At 41.6% G+C, this 12,031-nt stretch overlaps 1 protein-coding gene across 1 annotated transcript in view; it reads right to left on the minus strand.

Moving 5' to 3' along the window:
- SLC9A2 (solute carrier family 9 member A2) overlaps nt 1-12,031 on the minus strand; it is an 89,182-nt gene that overhangs the window by 4,207 nt on the left and 72,944 nt on the right. Inside the window, exons 8-10 of the mRNA XM_036873127.1 lie at nt 7,237-7,398; nt 3,106-3,202; nt 734-865 (exon numbers count right to left, since the gene is read on the minus strand). Of these exons, the coding sequence (XP_036729022.1) occupies nt 734-865; nt 3,106-3,202; nt 7,237-7,398 (391 nt within the window). The remainder of the gene's footprint in view (nt 1-733; nt 866-3,105; nt 3,203-7,236; nt 7,399-12,031) is intronic.

A 12,031-nucleotide genomic window follows, 5' to 3' on the forward strand; every position in this document is an offset into this window, starting at 1 on the left:
AACTTTTAATCGATGCTGCCACATTTCCCATGTAAAAAAAAATAATATTGTTCACACATAACCGTTTTGGTCTCTGACAACTCAGTATAGAACATTATTGAGAATGAGATGCACTGCCTGCTTGTTCGATCGATCAATCAGAATATCCTTTTAAAGTGGCTTCCTTATCTATGGCAATGCCCTGGACCAAGTAGAATGCTGAGCACGCAGCATCTGAAACTCCCCTGACGTACACACACACACACACACACACACAGCCTCCTAGAAGTTTCCACACATGCACGGCAGCCCCCCTTCAGGCTGCACCCTCTCCCTGGAAAGGTCAAACAAGACTCTCCAAATGAAGCCTGGCCCTTCCATTCAGTTTAAAACTGTACCCTGTATGACCCTTCCCCGTCCTCCCAATCTCCTTCCTCAGCCCTTTTAGGTTTATTTTGTCCACAGCACTTACTGCGTCTAACATAACAGATAATTTTCTTATTCTGTCCATTCCTGATGGCCTTCTCCCCCACTAGAATGTGAATTCCACAGGGGAAAAGAGCTTTGTCATTTTGTTCACCAACGTATTCCAAGTGCCTAGACAGTGTCTGGAACGTGATAGGTGTCCGAGCAACGTCTGGAAAGACGTGATGATGAACTCCATCCCAGGATGCCTGTGAATCAGCCCCCCAAGGCCGTCCTGGGCTTTGCTGTTGGAAGCCTTCTGCGTCCCAGAGCCACGAAGCCCCCTTACCCTGTGCTCCCGATTCAAGCTGCTGTCCTTCCGGATGCTCTCCCGAAGGCTGTGCCTTCGACGGATCAGGATCTCCTTGGCTTGCCTCTCACTCGTGTCGGCCGTCAGATTGTGTCGGTTGTAGGACAAAGTCTGAAATGAAAACACAAGCAACATTTTACAAAAACGATGATCACTGCCCGGAAATTCCGAAACTTTACTACATTTCCTTGGCTTTGCACCTCTGATAGGTACTTAACAATGAATGTGCAGAGGGGAAAAACAAGAAGTATAGAAGTTAACATTCTTTCAAATTTTGAACGAATTCATGTGCTACCAAATCTCGATTTCAGGGTAACAGTGGTAGTAATTTCAAGTTATTTGTAGAGATATATGATATATGGGTGTCACAGAAACCCTTAGAACTGGGCTAGGCACAGAAGTGCTCAATTGATATTACCTACTGTTACTAGCTATGATGAAGATGGTGATGGTGGTGGTCTTGTCTAAATGTGTCAGAGCAGGAGCTGTATTGTATTCATTTGTATCTTCTGCAGGGAATATAGCGCTTTGTTCTATTCGTAGATATATTCAGTACATATATCCACACATGTATTCAATAACTATGTATTTGATTCAACCAATAAAATCCTCTACTTAAGAAAAAAGAAGAATTCATGTTCTAATAAAAGTCGGTGAATACTTTTTTTTTCATTGAAAAGTGTGATCTTTATAAATGAGAAAACGATCGAATTCATCAAGCACCTTCCACTACCTTGAAGTACCCTGTCTGTATTTACCCATCAGTAGTGGCTGGGGAAAAAAACACAAGTCAACTTATACCTTCCCTATTGAATAGTAATTGCTAGTATAAAAACCCACCACTTTGGGCCACTTGGTGGCGCCATGACCCTCTATTAAGTCAAGAACATTTCTTCTTTTCAAATTGAGAAAAGCTGCTGGCTCCGTCAGTAATGATCATGTCCTGGTATTTGAAGCCATACAATTTATAAACGAGGGCTGTCCAGGGCATAGTATTTTTAGTTTTATGAGCTCTAGAGAAATCCACTTCCTAAAATAAACTGTATTTAGTAATTAAATTCATTTTCTGATAGAAATAACATGTACTTCTTGGGAATATCCTTATCCCCAGAACTGTATCAGACCTAGCAGAGATAAACAGAAGTAACGCAGAACAGCACTCAATTCCTGCCTTGAGGAACTGGCTATCTAGTTGGGCACTGAAAGCTAACAAAATAATACTAAATCATGAAAGGGAGTACTAAAACTACGTGGCATGTAGGAGCTCTAAGTGCTATCCCATTCAAAGACAGGTCTGGGAACAACATAGAGGGGGTTGGGGAAACCCTAAAAATCTGAGAATATGGATGGACTGACAGAAAGGAGTGGGACATTCCAAGTGGAGATGCAGGGGAAAGCAACACAGTCCAAGGAATGAATTCAGACCTGTCCTCCGTGGGTGTCTGGGTGGGTGAGGGAGAGGTAGAAGGGGGAACTTGAAAATAGATCCCGAAGGCTGAAAGAACAGTTAGTTTAGCCTGAAAGCCACGACTGCTGTGGCTCATTTTCAATAGGAGGACGCTGCGTTAAAAGGGGCTTGAGGAAAAGAATGGAGCAGCCGTAATGTCGGATGGAAGGGGATGGTCTGCGGGGAGGCCAGCTAAGAAGCCACAGAAATGACCCTGATGTGAGTGACTGGGACCCCTGACAACTGCTGTGTCCCTGTGCCACTTCGCCTCACTGTGCCTCAGTTTCTTCATCTGTAAAATGGAGACAATAATAACACCACTTGTTAGAGGATTAGAAGAGGTAATACACGCGACGCAGAGAAATGGGGCTTGGCAAACTGTATGCCCTAAGTGTTAACTGTATTATTAGCAAACTATGAGAACGAGGTGTTAAAAATGGAAATGGTTTGAAGAGAGTGACTCAGAAGATACAGGAAAGGAAGAAACGATCGCACTTTATGAACAACAAAGAAGGTTAAATACATTTTTAAAAGGCTTCTAAGCAATAAAGCTATTTATTTAAAAAGCTATTTCATTAAAAAAGTTTTAAAAGAGCAATCAATTGCTTTCTTCACCGTTAGATAACACACTTTTTTTTTTTTTTTTTTTAATCTCCAAGCCTTTGGTAGCAGAACTCCCAGCTCCCTGGGCCTCCAGCCTAGAGCCTTGACCAAGATGTCTGGGAGGAGAGCAGTACCCTAAAAGGACAGACCCTGGGGTGGGTCTGAGGGAAGGAAGTATCTGGTGTGGGACCTGCTGAGGGTGCATGACGGTGGGACAACGGCCCAACTGGACAGCATCTAATCTGAAGGCATGTTTTTAGCCAAAGGCAGATACATATTTTGCTAAATAAATTATTCTTACTCGCTGACGGATCTGATAGAGATTTCTTGATAATATTTCTCGAATTTCATCCATTTCACCAGGTGTGAGCTTCCTTATTTTTTCTTCACGACAGTCACTGTGAAAGTTTAGAAAAAAATATTTTACTATTCAACATGTATCAAATTCATCAATTTTCTTTCTTAGAGATATAATATCATCATTTAAGAAGAAGAATCTTGGGACTTCCCTGGTGGCACAGTGGTTAAGAATCTGCCTGCCAATGCAGGGGACACGGGTTTGAGCCCTGGTCCAGGAAGATCCCACGTGCCGCGGAGAAACTAAGCCCATGCGCCACAACTACTGAGCCTGAGTTCCAGAGCTCACAAGCCACAACTACTGAGCCCACGCACCTAGAGCCCGTGCTCTGCAACAAGAGAAGCCACCGCAATGAGAAGCCTGCGCACCACAACGAAGAGTAGCCCCCGCTCGCTGCAACTAGAGAAAGCCCACGCGCAGCAACGAAGACCCAACGCAGCCAAAAATAAAATATTAATTAATTAAAAAAAAAAAGAAGAAGAAGAATCTTAAAGAATAACACTTAGGAATTATTCAATATTTTTAAATAATTCAAAAATCTAAAACATTGATTTTAGTGTCAAAATCATTCATACAAGTTTAATCATGCACAAGTTTTTTCAGGGTCTATTCATGCAATTATTTAAGGAGGAAAGACCAGAGTAGCTTGCAATGCTATCACTTTATTATTTCTAATACTCCATAAATTAATATAGGATTTTTTTTTTCAACCAAAACTTTAGCTGCATTTTGCTATTATGGCCTATTCTTTTAAATACCTCATTAGAAACATTTACAAAGACACCATTTATAATATGTATGTACATACAATTGATCCTCATTATTCAGGGATTCCGTATTTGCAAGCTCAACTACTTGCTAAAATTTATAAACACATTATCAGTACTCATCGCACTGTCCCAGTCATTCACAGACATGTGCAAAGTGGAGAGAAACTTGAGTTGTTGGGCATGCACGTTCCCCAATGAGGCCAAACTCATCTGCCTCCTTGTCTCAGCTCTCAAACTGTAAAAAAAATGTCCTTTTCACAACCTATTTAGTGCCATGTTTTTCACATTTTTGTGCTTATTATTGGTGATCTTGCTGTTCTAAATGGTCCCCAAGTATAGCTCTGAAGTGCTGTCTAGTGTTCCTAAGCACAAGAAGTTCCTAAGTCTTAATTCTACTTTTTCTGAAGGATATTTTAGCAGGATATGGAGCTCTAGGTTCAGTTACATTTTTTCAGAATTTCTGAAGCTACCAATGGTGTCCACTGGTTTTGCTGAAAAATCAGTTGCCAGGTTTCTTTTCTCTTTTGAAGAAAATAAGTCTCTTTTTCCCTCTGAGTATGTTTAAGATTTTCTCTTTGTATTTTTGACTTTTAGTGGTGTTACTGGCATGTATCTCATTTGGTTCTCTCCTCATCTAATCTGCTTGGGGTTGTCACAGTTCATATCCTTTATCTATTTGGGGAATTTCTCAGTCATTATCTCTTAAAATATTGCTTCTACCAATTTCTCTCTCATCTCCTTCTGGAACTTTTCACTATATATATATGAAAGTATCCCATATATTTCTCACTTTCTTTTTCATCTTTTTTTCACTCTGTTCTTCATTCTGGTTATTTCCTTCTGTCCTATCTTCCAATTAATCACTTCTCTCTTCAGCTATGTCTAATCTGTTTTTATACCTATCAATTGAGATCCTAAATTTAGTTACTTTATTTTTAGCTCAAATATTCCACTTAGATATTTTTTGTTTATATAATCTCCATGAGGATGCCAAAAGTGTCAATGCCATTTTCTTTCCTTAAACGTGTTATTATTTCTATTTTAAAGTCACTGTCTGATAAATCAATTATCTGAATCCCCTTTGTGCCTATTATTACTCTATGTTTTGTTGATCTTTTTCTCAATGTTTTCAGTCACATTTCCTTGTCTACTCATATGCTTGGTTATTTTGGATTGAGTGCTAGACATTATATATTAAAAAAATCATGGAGATAGTTTAACGCTCTTTACAATATTATTTCCTCCAGAGAAGATTTAAATTTACTTCTCTTGAGCAGCTGAGATAGAGGCAATCTCAGTCTCTGATGATTTAAACAATCATGAATTGAGATACTTCTAGGCTGGACTTCTTTCCTTTGAGGGTTAAGGTGTACAGTTTTGAAGGAAAAATCTATAGCTGAATACATACAAATGCTCCTCCTTCTTCGTAGGTTCTGAATTCCCATTTTATTCTCTAAGACCAATTAGTGTGTCAGAACCTCTGTTTTAGCTTTTTAGAGTCTCAGATACATTCTCTGTATTCCAGAGAGAAAACGGCAACAAATACCAGTTGTATCCTCTTGAACTTCCCTCTTTTTTGACTCTTGGCCAAGAAATTCCTCACTGTAAGGGTACTCTCCAGCTTTCAAGCAGATATTTAAAATATATTTTGGGCAAAACATATTTTGTCCTTTTTTCTCTAGTTTTCTCAGAAGGTAGTTGGTCTGGCCCTCAGTTCATTATTGCTAGAAATATGATTCCCTATTGCCTCCCTTTTTTGCTTCTACCTTCCTCTAAAGAAAACATTTCAGGAGAGGTGAAATGGCCAATATGGCAATCATTTACCCAACTATGTAGCTATCCATTAATTTTGTTACCTACTTTCCCTAACCCTAAACGTTTGCCTTTACTGGCTTCTACCACTGGTTTCAAAATGAACTGTGAACAGAGGTAAAAGTGAGATTTCCTTCTTCTATGCCCACAAAGGCAATGGCTCCTTTTTGAGAAGCTGGACAGTTGAATTATTCCTTGCTGCAAGCACAAAAGGAACAGTGCATAAGAAAGATCGTAAATTGTAAAGCTAGAGTAAACTTTAGGATCAAGTCTAGCCCCATTTTCTACTTGAAGAAACTCAACATCAGGGAAACAGATGGACCAGCTTAAGGTCACACAGTGAGTTATTTGCAGAGCTGGGACTATAAATCAGTCATTCTGCTCAAGCACCACTATTTCCAATTCAGTATAATGCCTTTATTTCTGAGCCATCCTGACCACTACCTTCTTTTTATTCTGGATTGTGTAAACTACCACAATTTTTATAGGGGACTATAGTCCTAGTAAAAATCACAGTTTATATGGTTGGGTGTGATTTGTAGCTTCCTCTCTCGTTTCAACCCTCCCATAGATAGCATTTGATTTAGGTGACATTTAGCTTAAATGAGCTTCAGGCTCATCAGTGAAAGAAATCAGCGGAACCTGTAATCTGTCATTTTTGTGTAGAGGAGGAATGATGCTTACATGATAAACTCGTTTGCTAATTTGCTTACAGTATTTACTGTTCTGCTATGGATTTGCTGTAAGAGTCTGCTGTAAGACTTTAAGTCACTTTACATTCTGGGTCTTCATTTCCTCATTTTTAAAATTAGGGAGACAGACTAGGTCAATGCATCTCAATCCTGGATGCATATTAGAAACTTCCGTAAGTTTATTATATACTTATAAATAAACCTATACCTGGGCCTCAACACCAGAGATCCTGATTTTATTGGTCTGGGCGGGGGGCGGGGTGGGGGGGCACGGCCAGGCATACGTGTTATTTAAATGCTCCTACAGTATCTCTAATGTACAGCCTGGGTTGAGAACCACTGCACGAGATGATCACTGATGTTCTTTCCAAGACTTAAACTATGACTCTGCAAATAATCCATGAGGAAATAGCTTTGCAATTACATGCATATTTATAATTGCAAATTATAACACACCTTAAAATATTCCATTTCAAAATGCGTGCTAAAGAGGCTTTACTTTCAGAACACACTGAATTGCCCAAAGCAAGTATCATAAAGGCATAATCATCCTAAACATGACAAAGTACTTTCTGACTAGTCCACTCTGCAATAACACAACGTGGTGTGATGTGACGTGACAGGACATAACATAATGGACACATTTCCAGGCTTTCACGTTTTAACCAGGATCTTGTTCTGCTGTGAGGTCTTAAGGAATCATGTTAGGAAATAAGTCAAATTTGTTATTATTACTGGTTTCACAAAACTATAAAGACATACTTAGTAATACTAACTTTCATTTGCAAAACAGGACTTACTTCAGAGATGCAAAAGAAGGGACAGTACTTATCATTCCCGTCTCTGCCATCTCAATGGCATGTTTTATTTCAAGCTTTTTATATAAAGACACAATGCTTGACTTGGGTTGGTTCTCCCGAATCAAAAGCCTCCGCAGATACTTGTCATCAAATTTCTTAAACCTAGAAATAAAGAAGATCAAAGCTTCGATTAATTAACATGCCACGGATTAAGAAGAAAAAGCTGGTTTTACCAATAAAATCATTTCCACTACTCCCAGGGAAGAAAATTAGTAGCAGTGTTTAGTTAGTCTGATCATTATATTTATTTTTATACGTGCGGACCTGAATATATATGTATATGTAGAGCACATACGAGTATATTTCTGTATATAGCCATAGCATACGTATATCTAATATTCACTAATTATAGATTAAAATGCAGATATTTCTACATTTCCTATGTCTCTGCGTCCCCCTTCAGCAAAATTATTCAAAAATGTTGTTAATACTCCCTTTCTCCAATTGCTCTCCTCTGATTCTCTCTTGAACATTCACAGGTCAGGCTTTTGCCTCTAACTGTCCATTGAACTACTCATACTGAGGTCATCAGTGACGCCCATGAAATAAATCCAGTGGTCAACTCCTAGTCCTCACCTTTCCTGACCTCTCCTGCTTAAAACAGTGTCTTCCAGGACACCACACTCCCCTGGGTTCCCTCCTACCACCTTCTCAGCCTCTTGCGTTGCTTCTTTTCCTTCTTTCTGTCCTCTTATGTAGGAGTGGGTTCAGGCCTGGTCCCCTTCTCCACCTCCACTCACTCTCCTGTCTTGTCCAGCCTCGTGGATTTTAATAGCATCTCTATACCCAAAACTCCCAAATTTGTGTCTGCAGCTCCAACCTCTCTCCCAAACCCCAGAAATGAGTGTCCAGCTCCCTGCTCAACATCTCCGCTTGGGCATCTCATAGGCATCTCAAACCTGGCGTGCTCAAAAAGATCTTCTCCCAAGTCCTCCCCATCTCAGTTAGTGACAACTCCACCAGGTAAAAAACCCTGCTGTCATCTTTGATTCTCCTCCTTCTCCCATATTCCATGTTATGGCCTGAACTGTGTCCCGTTAAAAAATCATACGTTACAGTCCTAGTGCCCAGGACCTCAGAATGTGACTGTATTTAGATTAAGTTAAAATGAGGTCATTAGTGGGCCCGAATCTAATATGACTGGTGTGTGTATTATAAGAGGAAATTCGAACACAGACACGCACAGAGGGAAGACCATGTGAAGAAGCAGTAAAAAGAAGGACACTACAAGCCAAGGAAGGAGACCTGAAGCAGACCCTTCCCTCACAGCCTTAGAAGGAACCAAATCTACTGACACTTTGCTCTTGGACGTCTAGCCCACAGAACTACGAGAAAATAAATTTCTGTTTAAACCACCACCGTGTGGTACTTTGTTATAAGCAGCTCTAGCAAAGTAATACTCCACATCCATTCTATCAACAATTTCTGTTGGTTCCACCATTAAAATACACACAAAAATCGAACCATTTCTCACCATTTCTCCTGCCATCACCCTGGTCCCAGCATTATCATCTCTCAATGGGTTTCTGCAACAGGGACCCAATTGGTCTCCCTGCTTCCACCACTGTGTTCCTATGGTCTACTCTCGACACAAGCCAGAGTGATCCTGTTAAAATGTAAGTCAAACCACACAACTCCACACTTCAGTAAAAGTACAATGACCTGGAGGCCCTGCACCATTTGGACCTGCCCCTCTCAGTGCTGTGCTGCTCTAACTCAGGTCCAGCCTCTCTGAGGTCGTTCCTGTCCTGGAAATGTGCCAGCTCTGCTACCACCTCCAGGCCCCTATACTTACTATTCCTTCTACTAGCAACACTCTTCCCCGCACACTTGCAGGGCTCGTTCACAGACCTTCTTTAAGTCGTTCCTTGAAAGTCGTTTTCTCAAAAGGGCCTTTCCTATCCATCCCATTAGAATTGCATTCCCAGAACTCCCTATTCTACTTCCCAGACATATTTTTCTCCACAGCAGTCATCACTTTCTAACAAGCTACATAATGTACTTATTTATTTTATTTTCTGTCTCCTAGCACTAGAGTGACCCATATGGGCAGTTTTTTGTTTTGTTTGTTTTCCTGTCTCACCAGTGCCTAGAAGAGTGCCAGGTGCACCGTAAGCACGTAGGCAGACTGGATCATCTGGTCCCAATTCCTCCCTGGATCCACACCCTGTAACACATCAAGTTACTTGGCAATGTCCTTCCACTATGGCCGAGGTGCCCTGCTCTGTCCAGCTTCCTGCCGCTGAGCTCAATAATGTCACCTGCTTTGGTCAATGGGCTATTAGCAGACACAATGATGAGAGCAGAGGCTATTAATGGGCTTGTTCATTGAAGCTCACTTCTTGTGCTGCCACATCGCCATGAGAAGGATGTGTACGTAGAGTGACTCCTTAGCCCCAGGACAAAGGCAGATGTTGCATGAAGCAGGGTTAAGTCACCCCACCTACACCAGAAAAGGCCAGCCGGGGTCAGCTGATGACTGGCCAACCCTCTGAAGCAGGAGCAAGACCAGGCCAGATCAGCCAAGCCCAGCCCAGATCAGCTGACTCTCAGCCTCCTGACTCAAGCACTTTAATAACAAGTGACTGCTCCTTTGAGCAGCTGAGTATTGGGTTGGTTTGTTACGTAACTGTTATGCCAATATTCAAGTGAATCAGCATGCAGTATTTGTTGAGAAAAAAATTAATGTGTCACAGTGATCCCCATAAGCCCAAAGAGGTTAATAGGCACACCTGTGCTATGAAAGGAAGCAAAGTTAACCCGCATTCTTGGTGCTAGCCCTTTGTTCCAAATACTGGAGGGCTAGGAATAATTACAGATTCATCCTGAAAGGGCTTTGCTATTGACCGGCCACTGCACGAAACACTGGGTCTACTTTTTTCTAAGTTTATTTTGAATTTCATGTGAAGCTCATTGAACCAGGACACCTGCCAATAACACAACATCTTTTTAAACTTTTAGTAGTAGTAGTAGTAGTAGTAGTAGTAGTAGTATTGTTTTAGCTTTTCACTAGAGATCCACAAAAGGAAGAATAAACGTTAAAGACAATGACATCTGATCTATGTAGTGTAGGAATTGTGCACTTTCTTTTTTTTTTTAATTTATTTAATTTATTTATTTATTTTTGGCTGCCTTGGGTCTTTGTTGCCGTGCACGGGCTTTTCTCTAGTTGCGGCGAGCGGGGGCTACTCTTCATTGCAGTGCGTGGGCTTCTCATTGTGGTGGCTTCTCTTGTTGCGGAGCCCAGGCTCTAGGTGCACAGGCTTCAGTAGTTGTGGCACGCGGGCTCAGTAGTTGTGGCTCACGGGCTCTAGAGCACAGGCTCAGTAGTTGTGGCGCACGGGCTTAGTTGCCCCGCGGCATGTGGGATCTTTCCAGACCGGGGCTTGAATCCATGTCCCCTGCCTTGGCAGGCAGATTCTTAACCACTGCGCCACCAGGGAAGCCCAGTACACTTTCCTTCTTTTTTTTTTTTTTTTTAATTAATTAATTAATTTATTTATTTTGGCTGTGTTGGGTCTTCGTTTCTGTGCGAGGGCTTTCTCTAGTTGCGGCGAGCGGGGGCCACTCTTCATCGCGGTGCACAGGCCTCTCACTGTCGCAGCCTCTCTTGTTGGGGAGCACAGGCTCCAGACGCGCAGGCTCAGTAGTTGTGGCTCATGGGCCCAGTTGCTCCGCGGCATGTGGGATCCTCCCAGACCAGGGCTCGAACCCGTGTCCCCTGCATTGGCAGGCAGATTCTCAACCACTGCGCCACCAGGGAAGCCCCACTTTCCTTCTTTGCTTCATTTCCATACCTTTCATGTGCCAAGCTACACATAGGTGGCTTCTTTCATTATCATTAGACAACTTTTGCCAAATGTGAGAAACTTCCCTACTGCATGACCCTTTCATTTTGTTCTCAAAGGATCAAATGACTCAAGAATTCTCTGGCAGAACCATTAAAAATCCACAGTGAAAGGACTTCAGAGGAAAGGGAAAGATACCCAACACACCTAAAACAATCACTTGTTTTTTATGCCATTTTTAGTAACATCAACAGTTATGTACAGACCAGAAATGAGATAGGAGAACCGATTTTAAAAATGGCCTGTGCCAGCACCAAATCCCTCCATAGTAACTTCTCTTCTCTACTTGCAACGTACAGTGTGATTGACAATCCAGGAAATTATTTGAAATTTACCTGGAAAACTTCATGCATGGAAATATGTAAGGGTCCATAAAATTATTGAATAAAGTACGTACACTGCAGAGAAAAATGTTAGGCATGTAACAATATTACCTTTCAGACATTTAGTATTGGGTTGGCCAAAAGGTTCGTTCCGGTATTTCCATATGGAAAAACACAAACTTTTTGGCCAACCCAATATTTATAGTCCAATTAGCCCGGTGCCTGTAGGTGTCTGCCTGGAACAGACTTACATATAAAGTGTCTCTGCCCGGAACACATGATGGAGCCGGACTTTCTCTGACATTCAGTCCTTCACCTGAGTCCCAGACCAAACCACACGATCACAGCGTTCACCTCTTCCATCACCTACCACTGCCCCAGGGCCTGGGGACCTGATTCTTACACCATGTCTCGGTTTCCCCCTGTAGAGGTAGAAGGAGTGGGATAAATTCTTAGTCCAATCTTCCCTCAGGAAAAGAACAAACTGTTCTGGGTTACCACGCTCACTTACCACTTCAGGAAAGGATTGACAGGATGCGAGAGAAAGAAAAGTGGTTGGGTTGA

This window comes from Balaenoptera musculus, chromosome 13 (assembly GCF_009873245.2).
Source record: "Balaenoptera musculus isolate JJ_BM4_2016_0621 chromosome 13, mBalMus1.pri.v3, whole genome shotgun sequence".
In the NCBI taxonomy this organism is placed as follows: Eukaryota; Metazoa; Chordata; class Mammalia; order Artiodactyla; family Balaenopteridae; genus Balaenoptera; species Balaenoptera musculus.